A 19,622-nucleotide genomic window follows, 5' to 3' on the forward strand; every position below is an offset into this window, starting at 1 on the left:
TTCGAAAAAATGACATATTGAGTTAGTTATACCAAAATGTTCCTTATTTCAAACTTCACCGTCTGGAAATCTTCTTAATAAATAAACAGTCTTTATTTTAAAGTCATCCTTTTTACAATTACTTAGTAAACTCCCATGATAGACCATTTCAAACATTTTAACAACTTCAAAGTCAAATTACTCAAAACTAGTATTATCCAGTTAGTGTGTTCTGCCAGAACAGAGACGATACTAAACTATTTGAAGAGATATTCACGTCCGCAATAAGACACCGCAAATTTTTTAAACGTAATTAAAATGGCCTTTGTTGCGACCAGGTCGGACGGCCTCATGGGTACACACATATATAGGACAGAAAAAACGTTCTAAATCCATTGTAAATATGTACTGCAAAAAATATTATCACTATTACGTATAAATTTGAATAGCGTGATTTTTAAGATGTTAAATTTTTCATAATATACTACTAATGTTATTCATTCCATGAACAACAAAAACAGAGACTTGCGCCGTTATTTTATTTCACGTATATTAAGCCTCCGGGTGATAGGTGACAGTCTTACGCACTGATACGACGGCTGGTAATAGAGCATTCATTTAGATAGACAGAAAAAAACGTGAGGTTTGATTCCCACTTGTACTAACCCCCATTTTATAGGACCTTTTCTACTTGTCCTATTGACGAAAATACATATTGAGCATCTGAGAGCAAATATCTTGGTTTATAGCTAAAACTAAAGGGGTAAATTAATGATAGTTTCTGCTCAAAGTAAACGCCTTTTCCTTTGACTGAATATTTTTTAACGATGGCTGGCTCTACAAGATTCAGTTCATAGAAACACGTGTTAGTCATGTAAAAATAATTGTAATAGCGTTAGGCGGTTGGATTGTTAATAAACTATGAATGATAGAAAAGTATTAAAAGGACAAAGACGTAAAAAAAACTGACTTTTTAACAACTATCCACATGAAGTTTGGTAGGTACTTGTTTATTAAATAATCACCGTTGATGCAGTGGTAATATTATTTAAATCAAATTTAGATTTACCTGGTGCTTTAAAATATCTGAATTCTTAAACACAAACTTATTTCGACTGCACCATGTCGAATTTGTCAATGCCATTTTGCTGCCATTCACAAAACACAATACGTGACCTAATATCTCCGCATATTCCGTCCATCTTTAGTCAAGTTCATTAGTTGTCGTAGAATTTCTTCCTCCGATTCTTAAATGTAAATATTAACTTATTTATTTTTTGAACATACATAATTTGTTTAAGTTCTGCTTAAGTTTGAATCCTTCTGGGTGTCGTATTTTTATATAAAAAAAATTCGGTACTGTTCGGTTAAAGCGGATACAGCGGAAAACGCATTTTGAAAATAGCCGATAAACTGGATTATTTGTTAGGTTAACCTAACCAAACCTAACCTAACCTAACCTAACCTAACCTAACCTAACCTAACCCAACCTAACCTGACCTAAACTAACCCAAACTAACAAATAATCCAGTTTATCGGCTATTTTCAAAATGCGTTTTCCGCTGTATCCGCTTTAACCGAACAGTACCAAAAATTCTATTGGTTATAATTTATTTCTCAGAAATATTTTTAAATTATGCATGTTCAATAAAAATAATGTTACATTCTTAAATCTTGTGAATTATTAGTTGAATAAAAAAATAGTTCATTTTTTTTTGTTTGTTACGTTGTGCTCTGTTCATTAGGGCACTTTTCAGTTACTAAATCATTATTTAGTGGTAACTAAATCACTCGCCACTTGACTAAACTACTCGACTAATCCGAACCGGCCTATTATAGCGCCCCAGTCACTTTTAGAGATAGTTGCCGCGGCACTTCAAGGGGAAGGAGTTGTTAGTGTCAGATCACGAGGTAAGAAAGATGTCTAATGGCAGCGATCATAATGAGATGATATTTCAATACCAATAAACAAATCACTGTTTCTTTGCCGGATGATAGAATGACGATGATTTGTTTTGACAGGAGGTCACGTGGCATCACTATCGTGTGCTCACGTGTATCACGCTGTTTACGCGGGAAAGACTAAAGTTGTGATTATTATGCTGCACATCGCGTACTACCACGTGACGTCACAGTAAGCTGCCGTTACGGAAAACAAGTGTGTAATGTCGTTTTTATTGGTGTTTAAAATGTTATCAGACTGATACCATCTCGTAGCATATTTTGAACCTTTAAACGAACATTGTCAGTTAGCAAAATCTGCCAAAAATTACCAGAGCATCAATGAGGTCACCTCACGTTGTACCGCACTGCATCGACACCTGCATGACTAAATTAACGTTTTTTTACCATTTTCTACATTCCTACACATTTTCGACTCATGTCAAAATCGTGTGTTTTTTGTTTTTAGCGATTGGCACTCTGTATTTTCTATAAGGATGCTGTCTATTATCTATGGTCAGCAGGTTGGATTCTGTTCAAAATATTAATGAATTTACAGAGATTGTGTTTGTTCAAAACATTCTGTAAAATGATTTAACATAGACTAAATTTGTCGCCATGACAGCGTGACAGTATGCGACGTGCATCTCAATATAATCACAACTTAACTTGCATCGTTACAGGTACGAGATTTAAGGCCATGTTGGTGTGGATTATTGAATTTAAGTGTGCATTGCACCTAAAACTATAAATGAACGATAATGTTTCTTACCGTCTCCTGTGTCGCTGGTATCTGCCGCGTAGAAAATCGTTTGAGGAACGAGTCTTCTCTCTTGAGCGGCGGCTTCTTTTGTATGGTGGAAATAGCTGAACTCAGCTGGACCGTGGTTCGGAGTTTCATCCATCGCTGGTTTGACTTGGTCCTGCGATGAAAATCATTGTTATTAGAGATATAGTGGTGAAAACGAGAGCGTGCTATAAAAGGTCTAACGAGGAAAAATAAAGTCAAGGAAATGACAAAGAAACACGTAGAAGAAATAAATTATGAAAGGTATTTATTTGATATAGGAGAAGAGGAGTTTTACATAGATATTTTAATAAAGTGTTTAACTGCTAATAATAAATATTCCGGATCCGAAAAGGGTAGTAATAACCACGCATCGTAAATAAATCCAATCCAGTAATGTATAAATTGTGTGACCAGGAATTGACAGACTGTATTGGTGACGTCATGTAAATTGTACGTATTATATTTTGCCGTGGTACGATAATACGATGAGCTCAGTGAGCTGTTGTATTGAAAAAAGATGGCCGTATAGCATTAGGATAAAAATTACGTGTTGTTCGTGGAGCATTGACGACATCTTCTAGTTTTATCAGATTCAATAATGATATTGATTGGTGTTAAGGGCCCACATGCTCGGCGTAGGTCAAAATCGAGCTTTTATGGTATTTTCAGAGCATAACCCTGGAAAAACACGCGCGTCCACATGATCTTACTCCTTACTTCGTTAATCGTTTGTCAATTTATGGCTACGGCCGTATGTTGTAGCTTAGCTACTGGGAAATGCCAATAGAAATGGCGTACTTATTAAAAAAAAAACCTTATTCTTAGGTCAATAATTATTATAAAGCAAACATTATTCGTTGGATGTTTATTACATTTGAATGGTCAAAAACATATAGTAAAATTAGTATCTTTAGAATTATCTTCAAATGCGTTAATCGTGCCCATTTTTGAATAATAAAATGACTAATTATTATCAAATTTGGGATCAAAAAGATTATAAAATATAATTTTTTATCCTAAATATGTCACTATATATTAATGTTTAGATTAATTTTACTAATGGTTTTGTAAATGCGCTTAAAAATTAATAAATCTAAAAAATCTTAACACCACTGCCCATGGATGTACTGAAATAATATTCTAAAACATTAGATCGAGAGGTTTAAAAGAATACTATTTTATGTAATAAAAATACTTTATGCAGTCATCAAATATTTAAAATAAATATAAAGGATAATAAGGCTTCAAAATTATAGAAATAGATTATCTACAACGTTTAAGGTATGTCCAGGAATGTGTTATGCTCTGAAAATACCATAAAAGCTCGATTTTGACCTACGCTGAGAATGTGGGCTGTTAAATATCTGATTATAACGTTGTCATTATTATCAGATATTTGATAGGTACAGGTCGACACTTATGAGTACATACTTTTGAAACATTTAAAATTTAATACAAATATACTTATATTATATGATTGTATTTCTAATTTAGTTACCTATCCACATATTTTATTCTGTCTGTGTTTTATTTGATGTTATACGTCATCGATTATTCATTGGAAATTATGTATTGGATATCTCAAAATAAACCTTATTTTAATTTATAGTTATACATATTTTAAATTCAATGAAGTATTTTCAAATGGAACCAATATTATGTGTAAATTAAAAAAATACAGGTAAGAATATCTGTGTGTATGCGTAAGTATAAGTATATATTTAAATATTTAATTAAAAACATTAGCAAGTCAAATGTTTTCCCCTCATCACGAGTGTAGACATAATGAATCATAAAATAAAGCAAAGTAAAAGTAATTAAATATATAAGTATATTGTGAAGTTTAATTAGAAGAATGAAGAGGTTCAGAAGTTTCTTCTAAGATCATCTAAACACCATAAAGATTCTAACACACAATATGAAAAAGTACCTAATCATATAAAGGTATTTTATATCTAACACTGAAAATATTTATACAAAAATAAATAAGTAGACATATTAATCTAACAAAAAAAAAAACTAACATTTATTTTATCGCCATATTTTTACTTATTGTATTTTATACATGCCGTTTTTACAATAGAAATACTGAAAGGATTTTGTATCTACAGCTAGTTTTACCTGTAAGTATTAATTATGATTATTTCTCTTGTATTTAAAAAAAATATTACAAATAACTCATTTAAAGTTGCTAATATTCGTTTAATGACTAACCAATGCACTTAATAGACACAAATAAAATAATTTTATTTACAATATCTAAACAAAAAAATAATATTAACGTTTATTATGTCCAAGTTACATTTTTATTCATCAAGAAAACACTTGTATGAAGAAAATTTAGGAGGGGTCACTTTGACTCAGTGGCCAAAGGTGGTTGTGGACTGTTTTGATCCGACATAAATATTGGACACTAAACTTTGACAGTCAAACGTATTTGTTTTAATTTAGCTTAGACTACAATGGGTAGGATAGTGTTCGTCAGTTTTTAAAATTCATTTAAACCTTGCCTAGACATAATAAATTATATAGTAGTAAAAAAATATTCGTTAATCTATAAACTATAACTTATCGATTATGGTTTGGTTAGGCAGGGCATATTTTTACTACGTTTTTATTAGCTCGTATTCTTGTTTGTCCAGTGCAATTTTTTTCTTGTTTGTCCAAGATTTATACCGGACGATTGAAGATTTTTAACTAACTTCCCGACTAGCTAGATATTTGAAACTTTTAGAATATATCAGAACACGACGACAATCCATTCTTTTACTATATTTGTCCATCTTTAAGCAGAATTGAATTATATTCAGTTAATTTGTTTTGTATGGAATTATTTCGGAAAAAAAATCGTATAAAGTAAAACACTATTATTGGTTACTAAGGGGGTCCTAGCAACTAAATTATTAATATATACGTGCGTTACTATATAAATCAATATGAAATGTCAAAATGACATTTCAGTATTCTATATTTATTCAGTATTTCTATCAAGTACAAAAAAAGTATTTATTAATACATAGAATTGTCAAGTTTATATGATTTAACAGAAAATTTAAAAAAATGTGGTATATAAAAAGTTATTTTTATCATGTAATTATTTTTGTTAAACTAACAACACTATCTATAATACGTGTTGTTAGTTCAACAAAAACAAATGAGTATGACTGAAAAAGTATGCACTATTTTTGCCGTATCGCCCATATCATACTTAGACTATCATGGTTTGGTTTAATTGAATTTTAAAAACTAACCAGTACCATCTGCAAATTGTATTCTTATTTCAATAAAATAAATAAGTATGACTGACTAAGTTTAGTGTGTAATATTTACATCGAATATTAATAGCCTACCTCCACCTCTCGCCACTGAGTCTCACTCACAGAAGTCATAATATTATTATCATTGAATTTGAATTGAAATTTGATCTACAGTTCTTTTGTCAATCCATAATTTGTACAATTTTAAAAAGACAAGTAGCATATTATTAAGAATATTATTGTTATCTGGGATACGAAATCTTTCAAAAAATGCAGCAAAAAACATATATTCAGTAATCAAACATCGAATAATTATTGGTAATGCGGTATATATTATAGGTAATATTGTATAACCACATGTGATATGTAAAAAGTTAAATATTTCAAAGTTGGTTTGCGATCGTTAAAAAAAACTGTAGAATAGAATAAGCTACACAGATGATCATTTAATTACAACACTCATTGGCTAAAAAGGGATTGAAGTAAAGAAAAATAATTTAAACATTTTCAGGAAAAATAGTTCTATCATTTCAAAAGTCTTAGAATCTATTAGAAAACCAAACAAACTCTATTAGTAATAATATGAATATAGACACACATCAAAAAGACAAACATTAATATTTAACATTCACGCAAAATCTGGAAAAAAATCAATCAGTCAGAAAATATAAAATATTTAAAACTCTCTATATAAAAAATATTCTCATAGTTAGTTAACAAACAATATTGAGGTAATAAATTTATCAGTTTTATTTTATTTTCTCAAACTAAAGAATTTTGACTATAAATAGAAGTCTTTTACGTTATTTTTGTGATGATATTTGAACATATTTAAGCGGATGAAGCATGGTTAAGTTAACAAGCTCGACAAATATTAAGATCGCTCAGTTGGCATTTTGATTATCTTAAATGCGCAATGGCAGCCATTTTTATGTTAATTGTGATTATTTACTCGAGTACATTTATTTAAACTGCTTAATAATGCCGAAGTAAGAGAAGGATTATTATGATTTTTATATGCCCTGCAAATTGGCAAATAAAAATGTCATAGCAGTAGTGTGAAATTATCTGCAAATGAACCTGCAATGCAACGTCAATTGTAGCTAACTTAATCAGTAGACCAATGATTCTTTTTTTTGGTACAATTTCATACATTTAGGCTCCATCTCTATAGAAAAAAGTTTTTTCAACATTTTTATCTGATACAAAGTATTACATTTTCTATGACAATAAAAAAATGTTCTCTTTTCAAAAAAATAAAATAATTCATAACATTAGTTTCAGTGTTGTTATTAACTAGAGAATATTTTCCATTGAAAAAATAAATAGTTCCAGTCTCATATTTGAGAGTTTTCATGGCTGTTGCAACACCAAACGGCATTAAACGTCACTCACTAGCTATAATAAAAGGAAGAAAAAATATGAGTCGAGTCAATCAATCCATCCAATAACACACCATTTGCGAAACGTCCTAATAATCATCAAACACCAAGCATAGCCACTGAAGAGAAATGACAAGGGGGTCATATTGGGAATAATTCGGATTTCCACAAATTTATATAATAACTCGATCTTTTACAATATATATAAAAAGTTCTACGTATTTCGATATACAAGCTATATAATATTGTATAGCCAAAAAAAGAATTTATTGATAGAATATGATTAAAAAATATTGTATTAAAAATCCACGTGCTGTATATACATAAAAAATAAGAATTTGGGGTATATTTGTGATCTTAGCCTGCACAATATGTAGAATTTATATAGGAACAATGTATAAATCATAATGACAACCTGACGCTTCTCAAAATCATGTGATGGGTAATATATCATAATATTTTTCTATTATTTAATATGTTTATAACAATTTTGCCAAATTACGACTCAATTAATTATTATAAACTCCAATAGAAAGTTTTACTGAATATATTATGTTACTATTTAAAGTCACTTATAATGTGCATGTTGAAAATAATAATATTTCGAATAAGTGCTACAATCACGGATATATTAAATATAATTTATTTATTCCAAAAATAATAAAAAATAGGGTCATCATAATGACTTCCATTTTTATATTTCTACAAACAACGCCTACAAATTGTCCAGGATCGGCTACGAAACATGCCCAAAAGTCTTATTATCGACTTTTATACCGTGTCCGATACGTAAACAGTTGTACGTAAACATTATGGCCGTGAACTTTTAGTCAAAAAACAGATGGCAGAAGAGCATTGAGACCGAATAAATATCTGTATGAAATATAATAAAATCGTAGGTATGTATTTATGTAGTTTCAATATAATAATAATATTAATTTATTATTGTAGCCATATAAATGATGTTTTTAAACAAATACAAATTACCGCTCAGTATAATTCTGGACGAAGGACGTGTTATCCGGTTTTAATGCTGTTTTACCATTTGTAATTTGAATACGATTTATTGGCCATAATAGGATATGTACAAATTTAATGCGGCACATGAGGTCTTATACTTGCATAAAATTCGGAGAAAAAAATGGTGCATTCATACACACGATAATTGGTTTTTGATAATATTAATTATTGATAGTAAACGTTCCGTTGTGGAAAAACGAACAGGACAACCCAACAGAGACCCTTTGAAAACCATCGCCGAACCTTTTGATTTTCCTCAACGAGCAATAGTACGCCATGACAGCCCTGACGTTACTCCAGTTCTGACTGCCGGACATTCGCCTACCGGATGCGGGACCAGCATCGGTTTCTTGCGTCTCCGTAACACCTCCAGTGCCATAGCACTTTTGGTTGACGTCTTCAGTCGAATCACTTGGTATAAGCTTTTTCGACGAAGAATCTCGAGAGCTTTTTCGATTTTTTATCGTTCTTATTGATCGCCGTCTTGTTTGTTTTTCTTGCTCCCTAGAACTGTTGGAATATTTTATGGAAAAAACAGTTCCACTACACTTAACTAATTAAACATAATTACCTTTTTACCTGTAAATAATAACCATAACCATACAAAATTATTATAATTATATGAATATATTTATTTTTGATGTTCCCTTCAAAAGACTTTTATACATTTATTACTGAATGAAGATAGGTAGACAAATTTGGGACTCAAGCATTCTTTATTTAAACACTGTAGCGGCATGACTTCGAAAAGAGACCCACACGTCATGGCGCTGCCCGTTGACTGGATACCACAAGCGCTGTATAAATGGATTAGGATTTAACCCTATGTTAACACCGCAATTTGTATCTCTCAATAATAATATATGAGGCGTCTAATTACAAAAAGCGACAAGTCCACAATTCAATATTTTCGGGAAACAACGTTTTTATGTTTCGAGCTTCAATTATTTGTTTTAACGTGATATTATTTTTTCCGTTGTATTCTATGTCAAAATTGGAACCAAATGGCAATTTGTTTCAGCCGATAAACTGTTAAGTGTAATAAATATAGGCAAAATAAAATTAGACGTAGCGCTACTTGTACCTCACTTTTTAATTTATTCCGCATAAGGCACATATTTCCGTAGCACTGTCATGAGTTTACCAGATACTACAGCATGGGAAACGCCCTTTTCAATATTGAACATTCCCTTATTGGTTGACGTAAACATGCGCGAAATCAATCAAGCTTTAAATAATATGAAACACGGACTTGGCGCTTTTTGTAATAAATCAAGACTGAAAATATTTTTTTTCATAGGGTTATGTCGCGTTTTGGAATTTATAGATCAATACATATTGTGTAAAATTATACAAAGAATACGTGCGTATTTTTTTTTATCGATTTTGACCAAATGTGGACTTACCGCTTTTTGGAATTAGACGCCTCATGTAGTATATTAGTCTATGTCTCTCACAGTCTTACTACCCCGGTCAGCTTAGTATGATTAGCTCTGACCCTTTAGATCATACAGGTTCTCTATCTTAAAACTAAGCACCTTACACTATCGAGATTCATTTCTAGTGTTAAATGTGGTTATCTAGTTGTCAAATGTGATACCTACCTAAACTGTACTAATTCTATGCCAAATTGTCTGGTCATTTAGTCGAACGAGTCATCTTATCTTGTTAATCTATTTTCGTGTAAGGTTTGAAGTATTCTCCGTTATTTAATTACGAATAGTAAGCTTTGTAGGTTGATCATTTTGACTATAAATTTCGCGTAATGCTCGAAAGGTAGCTCGAATCGATTCATTAATGTTGTAATACATTTTAACAGTTTGTATACGCTGTACAACTGTCTATATTTCCATGATAATTTGACAAACGTTTTAAAAATCTATAGTACTAATTTTCTAACCATTTATTACAATTTTATTGAATGTGCAAGCTATTTCGATCGATCAATCCATTCGATCGCTATTGGTGTGATCTGTCAAAAATTCATCACCCGATTGAGGTATTCAACAGGTCTATTGGTCCTCCCTGGGGCCCTCAGATGATGGTTACTTAAACCCTGACGGCTAAAATTATTAAACATGGCTACATGCTTTGCTTACTGATTCTCTGAATGCTGGTTATCCAAATTCGAAAGAAAAAAATGCCAATCTCTGTAAGTTGTTAACTAATTATATACAACTATTTACTTATTCATAGAGTATACGCTTTATAACTTTGCCCTTTTGTCACTTTTTTACTGCACTGATACGCCTCTTCGACTGATTATCTCGAATTAAATTAGATTAAATGATATTCACTTGTATTAATATAATATGTAGTAATAAATAAATAGGTAATATAATTAATAAAATATATAACGGAGTGCAAAGTTATGAAGTGACAACTCTACATTTATCATAAAAAATGTTCTAAAGCGGTGTTGAAGGTGGAAATATATATTTTAAATTATTAACTGTAAGAGTACATTATTCTCAGAAGGAATATCGAAAAACCATCTTGACGAAGAGAACTTACATTACATACCTAATAAAAACTGCTCATGCACATTATCAAGACAACAAAAATAAACGACTTTTCTCTGCTTAAGTATTAAAGAAAAATTATAGAACAGCTTGATACTTAGAATTATCAAAATAAATTGCGGGTGTGGGTTTACACGTCATCCCCGAAGCTTGCGGCTGACTAGAGTCTCTAGCGGCCGCGCTACTTTTGTGACTTAATTTTTCGTAACGAATCCACCCGGAAGATCAAGGCAAAAGCATGTATCCACGCTAATAATATTTTTAACTATCACATTATTTTCTAATAGGTAATATCAACTTTCGTCGTTTACATTGTAACGCTTCAGTGTTCTCAGTTCTCAACCAAAATAAAACATTTGTTTACGATGAACAATGACAATAGAAGGGTATTAATTATTGTAAATCATTATCAGTTTTCATACTGGATAGTAGGTCGCATCCCACTTAAAATTTTACATGAATTTTCTATAGAACACTTTAATCTATCTGTATATTGTTGTGCTTTATACAATTTCAGTGTTGTTTCTGAATTTTAAAATAAAACGTCAAAATGATAAATTGTCTTTTTTCATCCGTAGTAATAAACTTGTGTAACGAAATAACTACATGGCACAATATTTGAATAGGAAATATTTTACAAAAATTTTTGATATCACTTATGTTGAAGAGAATAAAATGTTTATCTGGCAGATAGTTTTGTTCAAATAACTCACAAAGAGACAAACATTGTAGACAAGGAATTATTTATAGAATATAATTTAGGTAATGGTTTTTAAACAAAAGTTTTCAAAAAAATACGGTATTACTTTATGGAACAAGTTGAGATACATCAATACATTACAAAAAAGTCCGGAGGTCACATTATTAATGTAGATGCTATTAAAATTTTGAAGCTATACCAACATATCCAATGTTATCCATTATTTTAGGGCATATTATGATACAATTTTCACTTGCTTTTTATAGTATTTTGGATGTACCTACTCCTTACATACCAGACACATTGGTTTGACTGGAGGACAATTTATTGACTTAGATTTATCTTCCAGCACGTGATATGTAGAAATATTTCACGTTAATATTATATTGCATTGTATTATACTGAAAAGAAGTATCACTGCTAGACCTTCGTGAAAGAATGCAGAGGATGTGAGGTAGCAGTACATACTCATATGAATTTTAAGTCTGTAGACGTTTTGTATACTATAAATTCGTTTTCCTCCTATCCTCATGACCATTCTTTTTTTTTTCTTCGAATTTTATAATAATTGTTATAGTTCCGCAGCTTTGAGCCTATTTTACAACGTTTATATTAGCTCGTATTCTTATTTGTCCGGTAGTTGTTTATCCAGTACAAATCTTGCAATCGATTTTTAACTAGCTTCCCGATTAGCTAGATATTTTTAACTTTCAGAATATATCAGAACACGATGCCAATGCATTCTTTTAATATTTTTAGCCATCTTTAAGTAGAATTGAATTCATTTTCAGTTAATTCTGTTTTGTATGAAAATTTATTTCGGAAGAAATCCGTAATCCAATCCACTATTATTGGTTGCTAAGGGGGTGGTCCTAGCAACTTAATTATTAATATATATACGTGCATTACCAAGGAAATCAAAATGACATTTCAGTATTATATATTTGTTTGTTTGTTTTTTATTTACTTCATATCAAGTACAAGTTTGAGCATATTGAGCGTAATAATTCAACAGAAAATTTAAAAACGTTGTAAGTATATAAAAAGTTCTTTTTATCTTGTAATTATTTGTATTCTTATTCTTTGTATGCATATTGAATGGCTGGAAATGTATTTGATAAAGATTTGCTTTATCGCACCATTGTCCTTATCAATCTAAACGTCTGGAATGCAATGCATCTTTATCACTCATCGTCTCAAACTTCATTCTTACTGATATTGTTTTATGGGTATCCAATTTTCTTATAAAATTTAATGTCTGAGAATGCTAGGCGTATTATTAATAATGTTTGTTTTATATAGAATTAAAATAGCTTTTAAATTCAGTAACTCAACCTTAAAGAAGTACGCATCGACTGCATTCAATCACTGTATCAAATCAGACTTTTAACAAGTTATTGTCTAAAATATAATCTATTATATAATATAATTACCTTCTAATAAAGCTAGTTTAAATATACAATGTGTTTATATGAAGTTGATCCCGCCGTTCCATAATAATAATAATAAAAATAATAAGTACATACGCCTCTGTCATGTGGAAAAGGCGTAACAGATAATAATATGTTTTAAAAGAATATACCTCCTCACTCTGACAACGATAATACAGATTGTGAATAAAAGTTCGATGTTTAAAACATTAGCTTTAATTATATTTTGATAATTATAATAGTGGTTATGTATCCCAAAATAAGTCAACCTAAGTAACTCAAAAGTTGTCGAATTAACAAAAACTTTGTTTCTAAATCATTAGGTATAATGAATTCTATCACGTATTCAGGTAGCCTTTATATAAAAGACATTTAATATAGTGTAATATTAATATGATATATTGAATAAATTTTAATACTTATATTAGTAATTGGCGATAACATTAATTAAATTGACGGTGAGATAAATGAACTAATTGGGTAGAGACATATTATATACATTATGAATTAAGATCAATAGTCTCGTTAAGATTAACGATAGTAATTATGTGATCTTCTCACCTCTGTCCTGGGCTTTTCCCTTCCGAGCTGGCGTTGTTGCTGGAGTCATCGTCTTCGTCCCTGGAGGTGGCCAGCGACTGAACCAGGGATCCAGTGCCGGGGTCCTCGGAGCTTCCTTGCTCGTTGACGGCCTCTCCGCCATCGCCGACGCGTCTGTCTGCCTCCTCCACCTGTTAAAGAAAAAATAATATTAATTACCAGATCTAAGCCGGTCGCATATGAAAGCTCGTCCGTCTGCAACGTATTAAATACGTCGACGTGACATCATCATTATTCACAAAATACACGTTGCTAAATGGAGCTCCGCAGATTGGTCAAATGCGACATTTTAGTTTGAAAAAAAAGTCTAGTGCTGCTGTCAACATATCGCATGCATCTCGAGATGCGAGTCGAAGACGCCAGATCGCATACACGCAACCGCCGCATCCAAATATATGTACGTTTCGAGAGGTTACGTCCGACGTTCCTAGAGGGTTTAATTTATGTCTGTGCGGCAGATGAGGTAATATCGTAGCAAGTCGTAGGTATTTTTAACTATGTCTTTCTATGTGTAAACCTATCATTCATAGTATGATACATGCAGTAGTAGTAGGGTGTGTGTCTGTGGGCGTCCACTCAGTCAAAGTTGCATGGCAGTCATGTTGGATGTCTTTGAATACAGGTGTATAATGTACAATTAAATACATTTTTTTTATTAGTATACAATTTTGAATCATTTATGGGGTTGAAGGCAACCGGTTGCCATTTTCACCATTTTTAATTAGGTTTTCTATCGGCAACGTAGCCAAGTTGTGGGATCGTTTCCGTGGGTGGGTAAATTAAAAGGTCATTTTTTTGTAATTATACTTGATAAAGTTCACCATGTGACCGAAAAGATTATCGTAAAACAATATTTGGTTACTACCAAGTGATATACTAATTTTGTATATTATCATGGATTGCACACAGCATTGACAATAGTTAGTACTCGTAACATTATAATAATATATTATTTTTTGTCTTGATTTATCTGTCTGTTTGGTTACTCATAAGCGGTCTTTCTCTGTGTATTTTCCTATTCGTGGGATTGCTGTCAAAAGTTGGTCGATAATTCAGGTACGTTAAGAGTTAACAACGGATTATAATATGTCCATATATAAATATGTATACTAAAAAAATCAAAGTCATCTGTTATATAATTTATATAACATGCACATAAAACACAAAGAAATTTGCATTTTACCTGATTTTAGAAGGCAAGTCAAACTTCAAATTGCAATAATTAGTTCATAACATGATTTCGAGACTTGCCAACTTTTAGCAGTGACACCATGATAAGGTTACATGTAAATTGTACGTAAAACATTTCACCCTGGCACAGTTCGCCGTGAGCTTTCTCATCGGAAAGAGATGACCGTATACTATTCCTTCTCCGATTCTATTAGATTCAATATGAACATTAATTCAATTTTCATAGCTCATTTTGACAAACTTCATGAATTCAAGAATAAAAACCTAACCTAACCTAACAAATAATCCAGTATATCGGCTATTTTTTAATTTCTTTGCTGCTGGATTTGTGTAAAGTGTAAACCGACAAGAACCGTGTTTTATTATTTATAAGTACATGAATTTTACGTCAGTACTATACGACCCAAAGAGGTTGAACAGTCATTAATATACGACCATATATTATCGATACAACATTTCACGATGAAGTGTGATACGGCGAACTGCATTCGTACAAGTTTTTGGACACTAATTAAAGGTAATTCAATAAATTAGATCTGTTAACTTTTATTTTCAGACATATTACAGTAACCATGACTAATAATATAGTTGTGGAAAGGGATAAACATTTATTTATTGACTGATACAACATAATATTATTATTGTCGACTATTTCCAATTATTAGATACCGCAAATTTGGATGGGAAACAAACTTAATTCGATTATGTGGGGAAGGTTCGACACCTGCGATTAGGGTTCGATCATCCACCTGACAAAACAAAGAAGACCGACCTGGCCAGACAAAAGGTAAAGTGTAAACAGGGCTGTATTAAACATGTAAATAATATAAACATTAACGTGAAACTATTGTAAAAAGTTACGCCCACAATTAACCATTTCTGTAAAGTATTAGAATATTTTAATAATAAAAATATTGAATAATAATTTTAAGTCAACAGTTAATGTAAGTTTTAAATATTTTTTTAAAGGTGGATTTACTAGTAGTTATTAATGTTTACACCCACGATTGCCGCGCGGCTTAAGCGTCGGCATATGGCGTCGTGGGTCCCAGGTTCGAATCCTGGGTCTAGCAAATACACATATTGTTTTTCAATTTGTGTATGAGCCAGAGTATGGACCTAATAGGTAAGTAAACACAAAAATCTGTTAATGGTCGAAAAAAAAATATTATTGAAAGTGCGAAGGTGTCACTAGTTTATGGACGAATTCAGTAGTCTTGATAGAAAAACGGCAGTTTCCATTTTTGAAGAATGTTGGCAAGTCAATAAAAATGTCGTATTCCCCTTTTTTATATATAATATCTAAAAAATATATTAAATATCATATATTGTTACTGTACAAATAACATTTAAAGTATAAAAAAAAATTATAACTGAGTATAAGAAAGATATAAGATATTTTAATGACTCGAAAACATTTTGTGTAAATGGAAACTGCTGTTTTTGTTTCTAAGACCCTCAATATTGTAGTAAGTATTGCAACAATGTGTCAGTTCACGAATACCTATTATAAATTGCAATACTGATATGCTCAATATTGCTAGCTTTATATACCTACATATCTTTAATATTTGCGTAGATAATCAATACTTTCTCGTCAACAAGTAAACAACATTGAAAAATAATAATATAAATTTACATGACTGTAATTAGTGACGCCACATATTTCACGTCATGCATTAATTCTTATGCGTCTGAAAATCCGTTGACAAATGCATAAGTCGACTTATTTAAATAATCAATACTATGCATCAGGCTTTTAAAGTCGCAGCGTTTAAGGGTCGTAAATACGTATTGAACGTTGGCAAGATATGGATTTTTGGATGTGTTAGATAGTTGGTAACAACCTAAACATTCTAACGAGGACCTTCATGAATCATGACGATGTCAGTCAAAATGTTCCTTGATGCTACCTAATTTCTGAATGGAAATGTAAAGTCAAGTAGAGTATCAATAAGTTATCAATATCTTCAGATAAAAATTTTAATTTAATAATCGTACAATTTTAATAAAATTAATGATCAAAACTGCTTCAACTAGTACAGGTTTAAATATGATTGCAGCAAACCTTGCAGAACCATTTAGGAAACGCTCGTATACACCCTCCTGAGGCTGTAATGGTTTAATATTGGCATAGCTATTAGAAATAATTCGCATATATGAAGCGCTTACTTTCAAAAGTGGCTAAAACAGTTTTATGAAATTAAGAGATAAATTGAAATAACATATCGTTTACTACCGTTTCAACCGATTTTGAAACTAAGCAAGATTTTTAATAATTAATATTGACGTATTTAGTGTAGGTATTTACGAAAATTAAAACTATGGTAGATAAATATATATATTTATCAAAATATGTATACAACACAAAATACTCGAAAAACCGTTTTAGCCGCTTTTGAAAATAAGCGATTTATATCAGAGACGGATTGGTACTTTAACGGATATTATGTACACTCAACACGGATAGTGAAATATGTGAATTCAAATCCCACTCCATCCATTTCTTTCTATGCATTTTTCTAAAGTCACCTAAATCTTAATAGTTCTGTGCACGCACATACGGGAATTTTTTTCGTTCGCTAGATGGACATGCATAGTGTATGCGTAGCCTGCGCATTGCCTGCTTTAAACTGGTTTCAAAATAGTCATTTTTTGTGCATCCACCATCGATGGATTTTTTTCAATATTACATCAGTGTTGGCAACCGAATAATTTCGCGAATGATGTAATAATATTATACTATAATTTTACGCCAAAATAGCCAAAAAAATAATATAATTTTGAAGGATTCCAAACCATAATTAATATTCTGTGTAGTACTACGTTTTATTTAAAAATACTATCATTTTATATATTTGTATTGAAATTTGCAATATAAAAATATGACACAGCTTTACGTGAAAAATTAGAAACTGATGTACAAGTATAGACAGTTGACAAGATGCGGAACACGCTTTTCACCTAAAGTATGCGCAAAACCACTTGGTATTAAAACCAGAATTAAAAAGTTTAATTGAAGTTGAAGATGAAATGAACAAATATGTAGATATATTTTATTACAATGATTGTACTGAAGTTTTTGAAAGAAGGTACGTATATTTTTTAAATTATAAAAATCAAATTTTAAAATTTTGTGTATATATACATTGTATAAAACAAACACACATTTTAAGTTATTTTTATTTGGTTATAAAGAAAGACTTAATCCTGCCCTGCCTTGGGGTTACATGAATAAAGGCTATTGCCAAAGCAAAGAAATAGGAGGAATACGTTCTTGATTGGGGATGATATCTTGATACTTAAAACTTACCAAAACGTTAAGGTATTATATTTTAAATTATAATATTATTAGGAAAAGCTACTTATTAAATTTTATCTTTCAAAACATATTTCTATTTATTTTGAATTGAATGCTGTAATAATTATTTAATTAGGTAGATAACTTTTTGAATCATCAAAATACATAAAAATAAGCAAATAAAGATGAAACCAAAACGGTTAATTTATTATAAAATAATCTCTGCTTTATTAAGGCTTGCATTGTGGCAAGTTTAGTGACGTGGAGTAGTTAAGTAGTATGCCCGTAACTTATTTAAAAAAGCAAACTGGCTTGATTCCAGCGGTTACCGGTTCAAATCGCGTCGGGTATCGTATTTTTTTTCTAAACAAATATCATTTCTAGTGGGTATATGCTTGAGAAGTTTTTAAATTATGTATTCTCAATATATTATAGAATGTTATATTCTCAAATCTTCCGTCCTACAGTGGTACCCAGAGGCACTAGACGACAACAAGAAACCCGCTGGGTAGTTATTTACATTCATAATGTTCAGAGGATGTATGTGGCAGCGAATAACTAGATACCAACAAGAGTGGAAGGATCTAAGAGAGGTCTTCATGTAGTAGTGGATTGACCCCGTCTGATGATGATGATATCTGATGGATGTAAAACCTTAAACACAACCGTATTTTTTTAGCCGTTGTATTTTTTCAAACACTGAAAACATTAATAAAATACTATTTGGATAGCAAAGCCGACTATATTCAAGCCGTGGCACTGAATTGTAATTTGCGATGGTAGTGCTAGTTATTGATTATCTTCAAATGCAATGCAGTAAACTGTTTGTAACAAACGAAGATTGACGATTGCATACTATTTCTTTCAAATTATTACCATTTATTTCAATGTGCAACAATCATTATTTTCTACAAACAGTTGATCATATTATTGAACATACATAATTTCGAAAACACTTCTGAAAACATATATTATAACCAGACGCTGGAATCAAACCAGCACATCTCGGGTATCGCGCTCACGCATATAGACCACTATGCTAAAGGAGTCATACTTAATAGCTACAAATTTTAACTAATAGCTTTTAATACTCTCTTGAAGCGCTTTCCAAATTGAGCTACAATTGGCGATCGGCTTTTATATTTAAAATCAAAGTAGGTATTACTTTAATTACTAACCGACGTCACGGATCACTCGAAGATTTTTTGCTGTAAATTACTTGAACCTGCGAATAATAAATGCAAAAACATTTTTTCTATTGGTTATAATATATTTTCTCAGAAGTGTTTTACAAATTATGTATGTGTAATAATTAGAGTGTTACATTCTTAAATCTTGTGAATTATTCGTTGAATAAAAAAAATAGTTAATTACCATATTACATTCGAAGTATGAAATAATTACAAGATAAAAAGAACTTTTTATATACAACGTTTTTAAATTTTCTGTTGAATTATTATGCTCCATATGCTCAAACTTGTACTTGATATGAAGTAAATAAAAAAAACA

General features: G+C 31.0%; 1 protein-coding gene across 1 annotated transcript in view; it reads right to left on the reverse strand.

The window, feature by feature from the left end:
- Positions 1-19,139, reverse strand: part of LOC147069578 (uncharacterized) — a 126,929-nt gene extending 107,790 nt beyond the window's left edge. Inside the window, 3 exon segments of the mRNA XM_085950845.1 lie at positions 2,693-2,843; positions 13,583-13,752; positions 19,110-19,139. Coding sequence (XP_085806971.1) covers positions 2,693-2,843; positions 13,583-13,752; positions 19,110-19,139 — 351 coding nt within the window.
- Positions 19,140-19,622: the final 483 nt, after the last annotated feature.

This window comes from Rhyacophila brunnea, unplaced genomic scaffold, assembly GCF_057557595.1.
Source record: "Rhyacophila brunnea isolate RB1 unplaced genomic scaffold, BYU_Rbru_1.0 scaffold_23, whole genome shotgun sequence".
Lineage (NCBI taxonomy): Eukaryota > Metazoa > Arthropoda > Insecta > Trichoptera > Rhyacophilidae > Rhyacophila > Rhyacophila brunnea.